This window comes from Chenopodium quinoa, unplaced genomic scaffold, assembly GCF_001683475.1.
Source record: "Chenopodium quinoa cultivar QQ74 unplaced genomic scaffold, ASM168347v1, whole genome shotgun sequence".
NCBI lineage: Eukaryota > Viridiplantae > Streptophyta > Magnoliopsida > Caryophyllales > Amaranthaceae > Chenopodium > Chenopodium quinoa.
The window spans coordinates 8269937-8288901 of NW_018742738.1; the positions used below are offsets into that span (position 1 = coordinate 8269937).

The 18965-nt window shown below is 35.3% G+C and overlaps 1 protein-coding gene across 1 annotated transcript; it reads right to left on the bottom strand.

The window, feature by feature from the left end:
- Positions 1-305: 305 nt before the first annotated feature.
- On the bottom strand, positions 306-4165 carry LOC110724060 (protein FAR1-RELATED SEQUENCE 6-like). Its single transcript, XM_021903457.1, has 6 exons — positions 4016-4165; positions 3099-3446; positions 2525-3011; positions 2166-2399; positions 595-1628; positions 306-458 (listed from the first exon to the last, which is right to left on the bottom strand). Exons 1-6 carry the CDS (start codon positions 4163-4165, stop codon positions 306-308), a joined length of 2406 nt encoding a protein of 801 aa, XP_021759149.1.
- Between the last annotated feature and the right edge of the window lie 14800 nt (positions 4166-18965).

Sequence of the window (18965 nt, forward strand, 5' to 3'; positions counted from 1 at the left end):
GTTTTTGAGCCCCCAACTAAAACAAAAGGGTTATCAGCTCAGTTTTGGTGTTAGTTTCATACACAAAACAGGGTTTGGGCCATTGCTTGAAGCTACTCTGTACTGCTGTTAGTAGGACGACCACCGTGGTTGGGAGTTGTTTGGCTAATATTTCCAGGCATTGCAAGCCTCACTAGGTGGTATGAGTATTGAGATACAGTCGTGTTAGGCGAATTAGAACCACCCATTTGCATTGGCATTCCCTCCATTCCCGCCATATGACAATATTGTTGGTATGACACAAAAAATGGGGGATAAAACGGCCTTTAAGATGGGGATTCAGCAGACCCAGAAGAAGGAGGACGCTGCACTCTAGACAAAAAGTTAAAATACCCCAATGAACCATCACCAACTGTCATTTGAATGCCTCCTACACAATGAGGACTATAACCCATCATAGGAAATGGTAGATGTTGTTCCTATTTTTTTTAAAAAAAAAAATTATTATTCAATCACGTTTCAAACACAAATCTCAACGTATCACTAGAAAAACATAAATTTAAACAAATACCTGTGGAACAAATGAGTGTGGTGGGTTGATTTCAGTCCCACCACCTGTTCCTTGATTTCCATTGCTCCTCTTTCCCGGTTTCTTAGCTTTTTCAACGCATGACTTGTACCTCGAATCTGTGGTACGGTGAGGAGGTTTTTCGGAATGGGCGGGTCCTTTATGGTAGCAAGTTCAAGAGACAAGTCCTTCTTTTCGGTAGTAGGTGGTGTAGCCTCCTTTTCCAAACACACGGAGGACGGTGTGCCGTTACACCCCAAAAGATCAGATCTATTACGGGACAACATGGCCAATTTCTCTTCTACTTGGATATCAAGCAATTGCAGACCGTTCAACAAAACATCAGACACACTCTTGTAAATTGATGCCTTTGAACAAATGGGAGAAAACTTCCCCATCATCTTATCAAACCTACACACCGCCTCCGTCTTGCTGGGATCATGGTACTTCACTTTTACTCTAGTATGCTTCCTAATAACATCTTTCCTCCAACAATGTAGGATGTACTTGTCAGGAATTTCTCTACAATTATTCATTTGATACACCATAATCATATGGCGACATATTATACCATGGCAATGAAAGTACCTACATTCGCATTCATCTTCTTGGGTGCTGCTATTGTATGTAACCTTGTACACCCGTTTCCTCTGCGAAGGTACTTCTTTCCTTGAATTCTTCGGTTTGAACCACACAATATCCTCAAGAACATGTTCTATCAGTGTGTCTAATATTTGCCTCTTCTCCAGACCAGTGACATATAGCACCCTAGTGCACTCCCTTTGGAATTCTTTGAATTTCGCATCGGGATAGATTTTCGGAAATAAAGACTCGGCTGGAAAGGCTGTGATGGGTTGCCTGACAAATCTTGAATTATTGTCATCAGCTCTTTTCTCAATTGTAGCTCTAACCTCCAGAGCTTCACAATATCTCTTGACAAATTCACTAAGCAATGTATGCCTGCTCAAATAACCATCAAAGAAACCGTGTATGCTCTCAACCCTCTGGGTTGTTTTCATTCCGGCCCAAAAAAGATGCTTTACATACGTAGGGAACCACATATCGCGTTCAAGAAACAAGCCTTCAGAAATAAAAAACACCATGCCCAATAACACAGAAGGTAAATACAATGTGCATAACACCAATAAATAGTCAGCAAAGCAGGCCAATCTAAAAATGTCTCTACTACTGTAAAGGAAGTCAGAACGATGATTGAAAACATCAACAAAATCACAAAATCACAAAAACAATTAATCACAGGATAAGGGCAATACTTCTTGAAAACACAAAACCGACCAATAGTTACTGAAAAAAAAAAAAAGCCAATACTTGTTAATCCCAAAACCAAACTCAAAATTATACATAGACAAAATAACAAAACACCACCATATATACTAACCACCAATATAATTACTAACCACACAAACAGTACCAAAGTTAGTACAAAGAAGTTCACTACTTTTCTTCCAAATTAGCAACAAACCAACATAATTACTAAGAAATCAGAGTTACCAAACATAGTACACACTACAATTACCATACACCCCACAACACACTAATTCATTTTCATGTCAACTATTATAAGAAAACTAAAAACAAAGAGATCATCACAGCACACCTTCCAACCACTCGTCGCTTTCACATTCGTGTTTCTTGATCACTTCTTCCCACCGTCGTTCAAACTCTCCACAGTCCAAGCTATCATACACAACACTCTCTAAGTCTTCCTTCAACACAGGATAATACGATGCTTCCCCAACTTCGTAGAGAATTTTTTCAGAATATGCCAAACACACCACCTCTGTGTAGTCCTTTTCATTGTAGTCTTTAGAGCTTTCCTCATCGCAGGGTCCTGATCAGTTAGTATTGCAATAGGGACTTTGTTCTGCATACACCGCAACCAATTTATATACACCCACTCAAAGGTCTAAGTAGTCTCTCTCCTAACAAGCGTACACCCAAATAGAATAGTTTGACCATGGTGGTTAACTCCCACAAAGTTGCAAAACGGTAACTTGTACTCATTGGTCAAGTATGTGGAGTCAAAGCAAACTACATCACCAAACTCCTCGTATGCCATGCGACACCTAGAATCTACCCAAAGAACATCCTTCAACCTACCCTCTTCATCAACTCGATATGTGTAGAAAAAATCAAAGTTATCATCAACCATAGTTTGGAAATAAGTAAACATTGCTTTAGCGTCACCTTCATCATAAATTCTTTTCTTCTGCTTAGCGACTTCATCATGAAGATCTTTCTGGGAAAAGGGCATGTTCTCCACCCCATTACGCTCCCTAGCCATTTTGTTATAGATTTTTGCCAAAGGAACCCCACATCTGCGCTCATTGAAAAGCTGCCTCACAACATGTGGATTCTCCATCAGAAACTTTTTCCTCAACCTACTAATATTCTTAGCCTTCTCAGGAGTGAGGGTGTGTCCACCATACTGAAGTACTGCCCTCTAAATAACCCATTCCCCACGTTCATTAACATTTGCATACACATTCACAGGACATTGAATTTTCTTACTCCTCCTCTGAACACCAACCGCTTCATCCTCAACAACCTGAGCATCAGTCACTAAACTATCCTCCACCTTCTTCCGCTTCCTAACAGGAAACCCAAAGCACTCACAAATCCACAAACAATTCCTTCTCATTTTTGCATTAGGCCCTTTCCCTACTTTACAAGCACTAGTACCGACAACCCCAAATCCATTCTGCTTCCCATATTCCCTAAAATATTCATTGAGTTCCTGCCATGACTGGAAAACCATCCCAATTGAAGGAGGAGGAAGACCAACATCCACTTGAACATACTCTTCTATCTCAACTGATATTGCAACACTACTAAAGCCTTTCTTTGGAGTCTTATAAGACTCTTCAGCAACCACAACCTTCATTGAGAAATAAATATAACAAATAAAACTGATATCCATACACATATGCCAGAGGAAACTATAACAAATAAAACCTTAAACAAACACCAAAATCACTAACCAATCTTAACAACTAACATATCCAAAAAGTAATTAATCTTAACCAAATTACACAAAACATACCACTGATTTTCAATTTGAGACAACATAACACCATTAACTACATACGAAATGCTAATAAATATTGAATTTTTCCAATTTTCCACTTCAATTGTCTATACAAATCTTCAATTATAATACGACTGAACAATATTTTACTGACTAAATTACTCAATAACACAAACTTCAAAATTGCGTTTTTGCACAAATTTTCTGATTTTAACTAACATCAAACCCTAAAATTTTGGCAAAAATCCGAGTACACTGTTAAATTACATATGGGGATAGTTGGTGATTGTCAATTTCTGGATGTATTAGTCAACAACCCTTTTCATGCAGTAATTCAAATCATTTGTGGATGTATTACTCAAAAAACCCTAAAATTTTAGCAATCAATCAACTATACTATAGAATTTTCAAATACTTACCCCTTTCAACAACTCCCTTAAAGCAGCACCGTCATTCACCTCTGCGAGCTTACCTCCTCCTCCATCATTCACCACATCGACCACCAGTACATCATCATCATCATCCCCAGTGTTACTAACGACAGCGTCGACATTAGTAACACCATCCATTGCATTCGCCTAAGTTCAACACAGTTTCAAGATGGTTTTTTGGAGCTTCAACTTTTACCCAACCTCTCCCATGGTGTTATCAAAGTTCTGGAATTGGCCTTTTCCGAAAATTCTTCAACAAGTTTTTCCTTTTTGAGTTTGGGAGAAATCAAGTACAACAACACTGAGTTTTTTTAATCAAATGTCACTATCGCCTTTCCCAAAAAAATTGTATTTTATTTACATGTCACTATCCTACTTTTACGACCACTCCGTTTCGTTTTTTAGCTTCCCGTTACTTTTCCCTCCAAATCCATTCCCGTTTTACTTAATTTTTGACTTTATTGAAAAAATGCCATTGAGAGACACTTCGCAAACGTCTCTCAACCCTGGAATTATACTTCCTCTCTTTTTTTCTCTATAAATAGAGGTCATATCACCCCTTTTCCAATCATCAACAAGATTGATCATCAAATAATTCTTTTCTCCCTCTTTAGCCTAAACACTAGCCTCCCCATTCTTTCCGTATTCCTTCCTTTAAGCACTCTAAGGAGTCCATACAATACCTGAAGTTCTATACTTAAACCAAGGTGTGAAAGGTATAATTGACTAAGGGTTTGGACTAAATCAACTCTAATTTTTATTTAATTTAATTGTTTCACTTTGATTTATATTTTAATTGAAGTTACTAACAGTTTATTCATAATGTAGCAATTTAAAGGAACGTGTGGAATGTGAGTAATTAATTTATTTAATTACTCTTATTTTATTTTAATATTTCTAACATCATGATTAGGTTAATTTTATATTTGATTTGACTAACGCTATTATTGTTAAATTGCTTCCAATATTAATGTTGATTCTATTATTTTTTTATGATCACCATATTGCATGTTTAAAGGGAATGTGTAATTGAAAATCACGCCTAATAAGATAATTTGGACAACCGGTTTAGGTTCCTTTTTAATCTTGTTATTTAATTCAATGATCACAAATATTTTAGAATTATGTGTTGCATTAATATTCAACCAATTTAGCATAATAATAGTTTGGAGCAAATTGAATTTTTGTTTGTATGCCTTTGAGATCGCAGGAATCACTTTTCACTATAAGAATCGAGTAGAGGCGAATAAGGACGAATGTGACTCCATGACTCACTTCGTACCATCATCCTCAATCCTCCTTTTGTGGTTCCGAACCATATGGAGTTAGTAATCTCATGGATTATGAATGGAGTGTAACCTTCACGGATCAATCGTTGTTGCCTATCGTTGTCCCTTTATCTTGGTTGCCTTTTATGATCCGTGAACAGTTTACAAGTTCCTTAAAAACTTGTTGGCGGCTCCCTACTTTCCTTGTCCCTAATCGTATTATGTCAATTCCCACTTCCTATGAGTGCCAAGCATATTCACACATGCTTTTAACGTAGGCGCACTTTGAGCGACGCCTACAATTTGGCGACTCCACTGGGGAGGATTCTTGGTTATTTATCGATTTGAGTGATCGGTATTTAATTGAGATGAGTGGATGAGACTTGAAAGATTCTTGAATTGTATTCCTGCGATTTAATTGGCATTGTCACATATGCATATGCTTTTTAGGCTACCTATTTTGCCACAATAGTACGTGTTCTACGTATGTGGCTAGCCCGGGGGATTTATACTCTATCAACCCGAAAACGCTCATTGCAATAAGGGTTCATCCGAGTTTTTAAATCCACCCAAACCATGGAGTCGAGTTTGATTTTATCACAAACCCGCAGAGCCGCCCGTTGGCATACACCCTCTAGGGAGGCTGCCTTGCTAACGCGTCAAAACTCTTAACCATGGTACCCTTTGACACCCAAAAGCTTGACCATAGTCGAACATAGAATTTGACTTTAGGTTGCGAACTTCATTGCATCATGCGTGACGATATGCTTATATGTGCTTTTTTTATTGACTTTTTTTAATTATTTTTTTCTCTTCTCAAACCCTTTTTTTTATTATAAGTGTCGAGTCATAGTTTTTTTTTTTTTAATTTTTGAGTCACCCAAATTTTTTATTCTCGTATCCTGCACAAGAGTCAACTTGTTTTGGTCATATCTAGAGTTCTAGAAGTAGTTATTTGTCGTGCCACATATGGATATGTAGCCCCAAATTTTATCTTTTATTTGTAGTTAGTTTCGTCCCAATCAAAATCACAGATCAAAAGTTATAACTGATATACTGCAGCCTGTCCAGCTTAGGTGTCTTTTTAATGTCAACTTTTTTTTAATATCTTTTCGTGTCAAGCTAGTCTTAGCCAATTCCTTTAATCCGTGTCAACTCGTATAACATAGGATTATAGATTTTTTATTTGTATTTATTTATTTATTTATTTTATACTCATGAGTCCTAACTCTTCTAGAATTCTAATCCTCTTCCTAGTTTCTTGTGATCGATTTTTGTGCTAACCTTAACATGTGTTCTTTGTCTTTGATTGTGGTCGATCTTATTTATGACTAACGATTGCCAATGGACCGTTTTCACCTAGTAAATAGCATAAACATTAAAATTGGACAAAATTAATCAATTTAGTTTGTCTTTTAGTCTTCCGTGCTATTTGGTCATTGGGTCCTTTGTTTTTCACAACGTCCTCATATCTAGCCATGCGATCATACCATGAGTCTTAATAAACTCACCTAATCACACATCTTGAGTCATTGCACACACTTTGTCTTCGAGTAATGCAATATATTGTTTATGATCGTATACTAGGACCATGCATGCATCGTTTTCCGTCGTAATAGGAATGAGTGGAGTATTTCCCATCAGTTTTCAAAATCGTTTCATACACTCTTCCTTTTCAATCCGAGTATTGAGTGAATGCATTAAGTGAGTTCTTCCTTACACAATACTTGAGTCTAAAATAACTAGGCAATAGTTGGGAGAATAAGGGAATGTCACACCTTCCTTCTTTCCTTCCAATCAAAGCATCAACAACAACAAACTTTTTTCCTCACTAGGCGGCAAGAAGTAACTCATAAACATCCATGAAAACAAAAGCACGATGCAAGCTTCTCACCAAGATTTCATGTTTTCTTCTTTTTTTCAAACCCTTCCCCCTAAAAAGTCTAGCATAAGTTCTCCTTATCCATGTGTCTATATGTCACATTTCTTACCTTATTCATAAATGAACATCTCTTTCTTACATTCGATCACGTGATAAGCAAAAAAAAAAAAAAATAATCATCGATTGCCGAACTAAACACAAGGTACACCAATGATTTGAGGCACCTTTGCAACCCTGTCATTCCCCATTAACCACTCAATCACTGATCCATTTCTTCATCAACCACTTTGAGCCTCGTCTAACGGTTGGCCTCATTTATTCAACCCACATTCACCAAACCCTTGGATGGGAAGGTGTGCAAATTGTGTAACATTCAGAAAGCAAGTTCAAATAAAAAAGAAAAGAATAAATGAAAAAAACAATGTCTAAAGGCAAGTGTTCTAATGTCTTTGATATGAACACGTCACAAATTGCGTCTCTCATCGAGTGCTTGGTACCGTGCCTGAGAAACATGAATTCTAAGTGAGTGATGGACCGCATGATCTGAGATTGCCTACATTGGTTCAAAAAAAAATTTTTAAATAAAAAATATATGAAAAATAAACTTGAAGAGTTCAAATTTTCATATACACAATTGCATATCTTGGGGGCTTAGCTCGGGTCTTGAGCCTTTTACCCCTTTCTTCCTTAAACCATCATCTTAACCACATTACAACCCTTTTTAGACCTTTTTGAGGTGTACATACACTTGTGCAAAGTTCGGCTAGAGCTACGTTGGCTTGATTCCTAACAGATACGCAGGAAACCTCACATCGAGGTGCGGCCACATTCATATTCACATTCATATGCACGATCGAGTCAAAGAATATCCAATGCTTACCCCTACCCATTTAGAGCTAGACTTGGGGGCTTGAACCTACATAATTTAGCCTACCTAGCCTAAAGAGTCACCATCTCGACTCTTCTCACATCTATTTCCCTCACCATAGCCTTTGCAGCCTCACCTTAGTATCACTTTCACACATACATAGCCATATCATCTTTCCCTTATGAACCCTTTATCATGAAATCTTGTTTCCCTACCGCGCATGCTTAATCATCTTTCAAGACAACATTCATTAAAAGAAACGTTGTATACTTGCTTATCTTCCTGACCTGAGCAATGTTCATTGTTTCATGCATCGCATAATGTGTCGAGCAACATTTATATATCAATGATTTGTAATCATAAAAGCATATCGTGCCTAGTTTCTTGACCTAAGCAACGTTCATAATCACTTCATTTATATACGTGCTTAACTTCCAGACCTAAGTGACGTTCAAGATCGCTTCTGATGCTTAGCTCCATGATCTAAGTTCATTCATCTATCGTGTCACATGATGTAATTGTCCTTAGCCTCTTGGCCTAAGCACATGCATCATGCATACATTATTTTCAGGACAAGAAATTCAATCCATACGATTCATTTCGTCTTGCTCAAGGAGGATGTTCAAAACTTCTTCCCTTTTTCAATATTTTCTTTTGGGGAAGTTCAAAAAAAATTTAAAATTTTTTATTGAGGGAAGTTTGAAAACAAAACTTCATTTTTCACGTCTTTCTTTTTCGGGAAAAAGTAAATACCTTCCACTCGTCTCATGACAAAAATGATGGAAAATTTTTGCTTTTGCATTTTCTGTTGCTTGTGTTTGCACACACACACACCATATACACACACAACCACAAGTTATACACATGTCATGTCATGTCAAGTCAAGCTTGGTCAAGTCAGTTGGTCAAGTCAATCATAGTCTATACGAGTCCCTTGGAAAATTTTATTTTGCAGGTCTCAATTACAGCCCACGTCCGGGGACAAGCATGCCATCTACAGCCCACGTCCGGGGACTAGCGGACCATCTACAGCCCACGTTCGGGGACAAGCGGACCATCTACAGCCCACGTTTGGGGACAAGCGGACCATCTATAGCCCACGTTCGGGGACAAGCGAACCAACTACAGCCCACGTTCGGGGACAATCGAACCACCATCATTTCATGACCCAAGTTTTTCGATACACAGAGACTTGCAATCTCATCATTTGTCGACTTTCCTCAAGCATGGAAAGTATTATCTGGTGGATTTCTTCAAGCATAGAAAGTTGTCAAAATCATCTGTCAACTTTCCTCAAGCATGGAAAGTATTATCCGGTGAATTTCTTCAAGCATAGAAAACCACCAAATTCATATGTCGACTTTCCTCAAGCATGGATAGTATTATCTAGTAGGTTTCTTCAGGCTTAGAAAGCTACCAAACTCGTTAATCAGCTTTCCTCATGCATGGAAAGCATTTCAACAAATGTCATCCGGTGGATTCCTTCAAGCATAGTAAACTACCAAACTCATTTATCACCGATACACTGGTGTCAGATAAGCGTTCTATCCCTTTACTCTTTTATCTGTGGAACTAACATTTTTCTGCAGGTATCGGCGTATAAAGAGTGATTTAGGATCGCAGAACGTCTTAAATCATTCTCCGTCCCTATCGACTACTTTGACTATCGTTTTCAAAACTGATGTTTCTACAAACTCAGTCAAAGTGGGGCTTCTTTAGACACCTAAAAATGTCTCCCCAAAACCAAACTCAATGATGAACAACCTTTCACCGCCATTATTGGTCGGGTTGAGTATTTAATCTTTGAGTGCTTAAATCCATATGTCCATTTCATAAAAGCAACCCAAATCCTATCCCATTTCCCCAAACCATAAATTATTTTCCTCTTTTTGTGCCTTTAAACAAAAAATAATTCATTTCGTGTCCTTAATTATAATCATTCATTTCGTGTCCTTTTTATAAAAACGTTTATCCCAGTTTATTTTGGTCTATTATCTGAGTTCAATTATTGAATAGTTGGATGGGGCTTGAAAAGAGCTTTCCAACGATATATTATTAGCCGAAATCCGAGTTATAATGAATAAGTTATGGCCAAAATATTAAATTTAGCACAAACCGAACCTAAGCCCACCTTACCTACGACCCAATGATCATGTGGAGGGTCCAAAAGATTTAATCCCACCCCTAAACCAATTAGGATTAATTAGAAGCTTCTATAAGTTTCTAAAAGATCTTAATTATCCTTTTTGAAAAGATAAGATTAAAGAGTTTGAAATTGAATAAAACTTTTCTTTTTGAAAATCCTATTTCTATCCGAATTGAAAGACGTTCAAAGATAGACAGATATTACTTTCGTGCCTCATAGTTTTTATCCAAATTTTATATTTTTGTATATAACTTGAAATTATCTTTCCAATGATATATTATAATATCAATTCCGAGATATAACGGAAAAGATATGAATAAAATATCAAACTCTATCCAAAACTGACACCATCTCACTATTTCGGCCATATCTTTTATTCTACAAAATATTTTAATCTAATTCAAATTGGGTTATAAATTAGACTTCAAGAGATTTCCAAATATATCTTATTCATCTTATTCCGATTTCTGGATCAAAAGATATGATAAAAACAAAAAACGCAAAAACTGTAGTCTATCGAGTTTTATTCCGATTTAATTCGGATTTTATCTTAATTCTTCGACCCTTCATTTTTTCTCTATAAATAGAGGTCATATCACCCCTTTTCCAATCATCAACAAGCTTGATCATCAAATAATTCTTTTCTCCCTCTTTAGCCTAAACACTAGCCTACCCATTCTTTCCGTATTCCTTCCTTTAAGCACTCTAAGGAGTCCATGCAATACCCGAAGTTCTATACTTAAACCAAGGCGTGAAAGGTATAATTGACTGAGGGTTTGGACTAAATCAACTCTACTTTTTACTTAATTTAATTGTTTCACTTTGATTTATATTTTAATTGAAGTTACTAACAGTTTATTCATGATGTAGCAATTTAAAGGAACGTGCGGAATGTGAGTAATTAATTAATTTAATTACTCTTATTTTATTTTAATATTGTTAGCATCATGATTAGGTTAATTTTATATTTGATTTGACTAACGCTATTATTGTTAAATTGCTTCCATATTATTGTTGATTCTATTATTTTTTTATGATCACCATATTGCATGTTTAAAGGGGAATATGTAATTGAAAATCACGCCTAATAAGATAATTTGGACAACCGGTTTAGGTTCCTTTTCAATCTTGTTATCTAATTCAAGTGATCACAAATATTTTAGAATTATGTGTTGCATTAATATTCAACCAATTTAAAATAATAATAGTTTGGAGAAAATTGGATTTTTGCTTGTATGCCTTTGAGATCGCAGGAATCATTTTTCACTATAAGAATCGAGTAGAGGCCAATACGGGAGAATGTGACTCCATGACTCACTTCGTACCATCATTCTCGATCCTCCTTTCGTGGTTCCGAACCATATGGAGTTAGTAATCTCATGGATTATGAATGGGGTGTAACCTTCACGGGTCAATCGTTGTTGCCTATCGTTGTCCCTTTATCGTGGTTGTCTTTTATGATCCGTGAACGGTTTACAAGTTCCTTACAAAGTTGTTGGCGGCTCCCTACTTTCCTTGTCCCTAATCGTATTATGTCAATTCCCACTTCCTATGAGTGCCAAGCATATTATTTACACATGCTTTTAACGTAGGCGCATTTCAAGCGACGCCTACACGGTCGTAATAATAATTTTTTGCAACCAAGTGAATAACGACCACCACGTTACGACCGTTGACGGTCGCAATTATTTTCAGCGACCATTTTTTCTATTTTTAGCGACCTTGGCCGAATTTTAGTAGTGCCAACCCCCCCCCCCCCAAACCTTAAAATCTCACACAATTATCAAATTCTCTCTTATCTCTCCCAAAAAGCAGCTTAAGCCTCTAATCTCCATTAACTCTAGCAGCTCCACCGCAACTCCTGCAACTCACCCTCTCCGACAACGTGATTCTAGAATTCTAGTAGCTTACTTAATATTTAAAATTTAGATAATTCTTTACTTTATGTATAGACATTTGGTTTTATTATGCTTACTAAGTGGATTTATGTGTTTGTTACTTTTTTGTTCATTTCTTCACAAGTCTACTTGTTTTAGTTTTTAAAGTTTTAATCTCTATTTAGTTTTATTGATTTTTGTTTTGTCATTTTAGTTAATTGTAAATTGTGGTTAATATATTGTCTTAATGATCTTAGCTCTAAAAAGTTATTAAAATTGATTGTAAATGTTGATAAAAATAGTTAAACTGTTGATTTAATTGAAATCTAGATTATTTTGTTCAAAAATAGGTATAATGTGCAAGATCCGTTTTGGACTCGTTTTGGACCCAGATCCGTGGGATCCAACGGATATGGATATGGATCCTCCTTCTCCATACCCGATGGATCCACATCGGATATGGATCCGAAGTGCAAATACGAATATGGATCTTCCCTATCCAGTCCAGATTCGACCCGTTGCCATCCTTTAATTCTAATCTTGAAGAATACTTATACGGAGTTGGGCTTTTTTTTGTTTTTGTTTTTGTTTTTTTTTTTTTGCTTTTAACTCCAAATTCAATATAGTATCAAGATGTAAGTTGTAAATTTAGTAATTTTTTGGAAAATTTATAAATTAACACCCAAAAAGAAGACCTTTTTTAAAATTACCACCCACTAAAAATTTATTTTAAATAACCACCCATTATATTAAAAAAGTTTTTAAATTACCAGCTTTATTGGAATTTTGGTGGAATCTTCGTCTGAGGGCCCCAGCCAATGGCTAATAACGGCTACATTGCTTCTTTTGACCGTTTCCCTCCCCGGTTTTTTTTATTTATAAAATCTCCAACTTCTATTCACAAATTTTACCCCAATTTCAGCTAAAATTTCTCAAATTTCAGCTGTTATTGTGTGAAGAATTTATCCACTAAAGTTCAGACTTTCAATTTGCATCTAAAGTTCAGAATTTATCCACTACTTCATAATTTTTGGTTTTTTTGCCAATTTAGAAATTAGGGTTCTTGAGGTAATTAAATTGGGGGTGTTTTGCAATTAGGTTACCTGTCTGAAATTAATTGGGCATTTCTATTAGATTTCTGCTGATTGGACTTGATGGTGTCCAATTTTGTTGAATAATTGTTGATTTTTGCTGATTTGGGGTATTTAAGTTGGGGGTTTTCCGCCAATTTCTGCTAACTTTTCGCAATATATCGGTGTCAACAATACATGCAAGTACAATAATCAATTCAATTTGCAAATTAAGGATAAGTTAGGGTTTATAGGGGTTGTTGGAAACTAGACTAGAAATTAATGGAAGAAAGAGGGGAAAAGATTGCTGATGAAGGAAGGATTTGATGAGGGAAGCTCTCTTTTTTGAGCTTATTACAAAGTCAGAAGGTTAGGTCGAGGGGTAAGAAGAAAAAAAAGGAGGGAAATTAATATGGTGGGGCCATTAAAAAGAGATTCCACCGGAGTTCCAAAAAAGGTGGTAATCTGAAAACTTTTTTAAGTTGATGGTTGGTAATTTTAAAATTATATTTTTAAAGGGCGGTAATTTCAAAACAGGTCCCCTTTTTGGATGGTAATTTACAAATTTTCTTAATTTTTTATATAATTAAATTATGCAACATCATGGTTGTTTTTTTATATTATGTAATACAATATTATGAATAATATAGCTTGGACAATGATTAAATTCAAGGATAAAAAGCTTAATTAGTTTGATTAAAGGACACAAAGCGTAATTGGTTTTGAATACAAAAGGATAATAATTTTTTAGTTGATTTTAATGGGGAGTTTCAATCGCATAATTTGTGGCATTGCAGTTGCTAACTGCTATGCTTTTTTTTTTTATTTAAATAATTTGATCAAAGAAATCGGTCATTTCAATACACCGGTTTCTTAGAATGTATCAATGAAACCGTTCGTTCAAAGAAATTCGGTCTCTTAGCTTTGGTAATTTAAGTTATCTAACAAGAGATAAGAAACCGGTCATAAAAAATAACTGGTCTCTTTGACTATACTAAGAAACCATTTAAAAAACTCTGGTTTCTTAGGCTAAGAGACCTACTACCTATGCACTGGAATTGTCACGGTCTCTTATACCTATTTTACCCGGTTTATTAGGCCATTCATGTAGTAGTGATCACACTTTTTTTTTTTTTTTTTTTTTTTTTTTTTTTTTTTTTTTTTTTGCTTTTTTAGTTTTCATTATGAAAATTAAGTGACAATGTCAATTAGATTAAACAATTCATTATTGTAAAAAATATCCAAGTTATTATTTTTTTCAAAAATAAAAATGTCCAATTTTATTATACAAACATAAACTTAAATAATCCATACAACACAATTTAAAGGAAAAAACACTTAATGTAATGTCTTAAAACAACACAAAACATAACATCATGATAACATTGAAGAATAATCAAATTAATCACATGATAATCAAATAATAATAAGTTCATAACCATTCAAAAAGAAAAAAAATAGTGCAAAGCTGCTACAGTGAATTGAAAGAAATAAGAAAATAATTCAAATAATTACATGAAATAAATCACATAACCATTAAAAAGAAAAACTAAACTAAAAAAAATTGATTTATATATTCATCTATTGTAGCATAGGAGTTGAGCACAAAATTTTTGGTAGTGGAAAAAATGATGAGAGAGAAGGGTAAAAATACAAGATTGCCATGTGATAGTATATATAAACTAAAAAATCAAGTGTCAAAAAGTAAGGGTATAGTTAGTATTTGTAGTGGGAACACAAATATTTCTTTTCCTAAAATAAAAGTGGTGCAATATTTGTGATAATTCCTTAAAAGGCAAGTGGTGCAATAAAAAAAAACAGCTATTTCACCAAATGCCATTGAGTAATTTAAAAATTCACCAAATGCCATCGGACTTTTCAGAATTCACCAAATGCCACCGAGTTTTTACAAAATTCACCGAGTGCCATTAATGACTAACGGTAATTAACTCCGTTAGTCATTAAGGCTAATTATGCCACGTGGCATATTCTAATTGGTTCATTTTATTATTATTTTATTTATCAAAAAAAATACAAAAAAAAAAAAAAAATGAACCCCGACCAATCTTCCCACCGCACCACCGCCCCTATGCCAATCCAACCCCTTGCCTCCACCCCCACCGGCGACCAACATCTTCGGCGACCACCCTTCCCCCTGAACCTATTCCCCCTACCATCTGCATCCACTCCCCCCCTAAACACCCATCTTTGACACCCTAATAAAACCCCAAAAACGAAATCTCCAAAATCGAAAACCAAATTTGGTTTTCGATTTTAAGCAAGGTGGTTCAGGAGGTGGAGATGGGAGGGAAAGAGGTCGTTTGGGTTCGTCGGAGCAGGAGGGATGGAGTGGAGGGGGTTACAAATTAAGGGAAATTGATATTGGGGTTTAAGGTGTCGAAACCCTAGATTTCGGTTTTTGGGGATTTTAATTTAGGGTTCCGGCGTGGTGGTTGAAAGGGTGGAGCTCGGAGGGGATGAACTGATTTGGGTTCTCCGGCGTGGGGAGGGGGGCTTTGGTCGTCGGCGGTGGTGAGGGGAGGGATTTTTGAGGGAGAAGGAGAGTTTGCGAATCGGCTGGGTGCGTTAGTTGTCGCTGCGGGCTGGCTACGCTGGGTCGCCGGCGGTGCGGTTGTTCAAGGCTGGGTCGCCGACTCAGTTGTTCAGGGGTGGGTCGCCGCCGTGGTGGGGATTTGTTGGAGGTGGGGATATGGTGGTGGCAGTGATAGACGGTGGTCGGGCTGAGTCATGGTGGATGGGTGGTTTTTTTTTATTATTTTTTTTATTTTTAAGTTTTTTTATTAAGTAATTAATATACTAATTTAATAAGCAACCAATCATAAGCCACCACGTGGCATAATTAGCCTTAATGACTAACAGAGTTAACTGCCGTTAGTCATTAATGGCACTCAGTGAATTTTGTAAAAACTCGGTGGCATTGGGTGAATTCTTAAAAGTCTGATGGCATTTGGTGAATTTTTAAATTACTGAATGGCATTTGGTGAAATAGCCGAAAAAAAAAATGGAGTAAGTATAAAAGAAAGAAATAAAAAGGGAGGAAAAAGAAAATAAAAAAGAGATGAGAGAGAAAACAAATGTAAGCACAGAAAAAGAGAGGAGAAAGAAACGAAAAAGAGAGGAGTATGAAAAAGAGGGGAAGAGAGAGGAAGAGCGCGAAAAAAAGGGGAAGGGAGAGAAAAAAATGAGTGTGAGAGGAAAAGAGAGGTATTGAGTGTAGTTTTTTTTCACAGTATTTTTTATTTAGAAGCTGATTATTCTTTTTTTCCCTAGGTCACGTGACCCAGCATGACCAAGGCTGAGTCCGCCGCCGATAGTTAGATATAATGGCAATTAAATATTGTATATTTTTATTAAAATAAATGTTGATAATACTAATAAATTGAATATGATAATAGTATACTACTTATATTTTATTTATGAAAACATATATTACTTATATAGTATTCATAGCAAGTATTCCGTATTATTGTTGGGTTAATGAAGTGCCCATTCATAAATGATTGAATTGAATTGGATGGTAGAAAACTGCTCTCGGATTCAGGCATTTGTTAAGACATTTGCTAACCAATTTATAGACAAGATATCACTCGTATATTACCTATTGGGTTAAAAAATTGATTTGTGTTTTAGAAGGAAAAGAAAATGACTAGACACTAAAGATTATGTACCATTGTAGACACGGAGACACCTGATTGTGTCTCCCCAAAAACTAAACCCAGTGATGAGTACCTTTCACGTCATTGATATTGAGTAAGGTGAAATGTTAAAGAGTCTCGTGAATTCCCCTCGTTTCTAAAATGTTTTAATAAAAATAATTCATTTCTGTTTTCGAAAATCATTCATTTCGTATCCTATTGATGAAAACTTCCAATACCGTTTAGTTTGGTACTTAACATGGCTCCAATAGTTGTGTAGCTGGATGGGGTTTGAAAAGATATTTTCAACGATATATTATAATCCCAATTTCGAGTTATAGCGACAAAGTTATGGACAAAATACTAAACTGGGCCTAAATCGAGCTTTATGTGCGGACCCTATGATCATGTGAAGGGTCCATTAATCTTAATAATATATTTTTTTTTTAAAACATCTTAATTATATTTCTAAACCAATTAGGATTAATTAGAAGCTTCTATAAGTTTCTAAAAGCTTTTAATCATCCTTTTTGAAAAGATAAGATTAAGGAATTTGAAATTGAATAAAACTCCTCTTTTTCAAAGTCCTAATTCTATTCGAATTGAAAGACGTTCAAAGACAGTCAGATATTATTTTCATGCCACGTAATCTTTATTCAAATCTTATACGGTTGGATAGCTCTTGAAATTATCTTTCTGATGATATATTATAATATTAATTCCGAGCTATAACGAAAAAGATTTGAAAGAATTAAATATGAAACTCTATTCAAAACTGACACCCTTCCACTATTTTGGCCATATCTTTTATCCTACAAAAGATTTTAATTTTATTCTAATTAGGTTGGAAAGTAGATTTCAAGATCTTTCTAACGACATATTATATAACTTTTTTTGACTTTTGGATCAAAATGTTTGATCAAAACAAAATCGCAAAAAACTGTCTTATCGCACCGCAACACTAGTAGAAAATATCAATTGGCCACCGGTTCAAAACCCCCCTATGCCACCGGTTTTGAACCGGTGGTCACTTGGGGGGTGGCAATAAACCGAAGCAAGGCAACCTATTTTAAATCGGTGGCAAAAACTGTTATTGCCACCGGTTAACCGGTGGCAATACACACGTCCCGCTTTTTTTTTTTGATATTTAATTTATGTCACCGGTTAACCGGTGGCAATAGTCCATGTAATTTTTTTTTTGTTTTTTGTTTTATTCACTTTAAATATAATAAAAGTGTGGATATTGAGTGCTCATTTTTCCTCAAAAAAAAGCAAAAAAAATTAAATAATCAAATAATTGGAAACGCAACATCATAATTTTATAGATCACAATTACGAACATCAAAATTACAATATAAATCAATGTTATCTAACAATTACAACATACAAATAAAAAAAATTTACAATATAAATAAAAAAAAAAAGTTACAACATTAAAATAAAAAAAAACCCCAAACAACATCTATATCAATATTCCTGCATCTTGATTCTTCGATTTAAGATATAAATCATTATACCTGCATCAATTAAAACAAAAAAATAAATTGATTAACATAAATACGCTGCGAAAAAAATAAAGAAAAAAATACCATAAACCCAGAAATCAAACAAAAATCTAGAAAAAAAAAAACAAAAAAAACCCAGAAAAAGAAAACCTAGAAATTATAATCGATCAAACCCAGCAAACCCATAAATTATTAAAACTCAAAAAAAAAAAGTGAAAAAAAACCCACAAACTCAAAAAAAAAAAAAAAAAAATCCCAGATATCATGCATATACCCATAAACCTTCGAAAATCAATCACACCCAGCAAAAAATTAAGCCAAGAAATTTCAAACAATATCGAACCAATCAATTTCGAAATTAAACCCAGAAATTTCGAAACTCAATTAAACGCAAACAACTAAACAAAATCAATTAACCCCAGAAAATTCCAAAATCAATTAAACCCATCAATTTCGAACAATATTACAACAATCAAACCCAAAAAAAAAAAATCAAGGCATGTAACATAAATAATTAAACCCAGAAACCCTAACCCCGAATAATTAAACCCAACTACATACACTAACCTCGAATTTTACAAGTTGTGGTTGATTTCGGACTTGGTGGCGGCGGTGGTTAGTGGTGTTGGTGGTGGTAGGCAGAAGACAGAGGGAGGTCGGAGAGAT

Bases quoted from the DNA above. Each gene is read 5' to 3' on its own strand.
- LOC110724060 (XM_021903457.1), bottom strand. From the start codon at position 4,165: ATGGATGGTGTTACTAATGTCGACGCTGTCGTTAGTAACACTGGGGAT. The intron at 3,012-3,098 runs GTTGGTGTTCAG...TGGGTTATTTAG, and splicing joins AGGTTGTTGAGGATGAAGCG to AGGGCAGTACTTCAGTATGG. The intron at 459-594 runs GTGGTGGGACTG...TAAAAAAAATAG, and splicing joins CAATGGAAATCAAGGAACAG to GAACAACATCTACCATTTCC.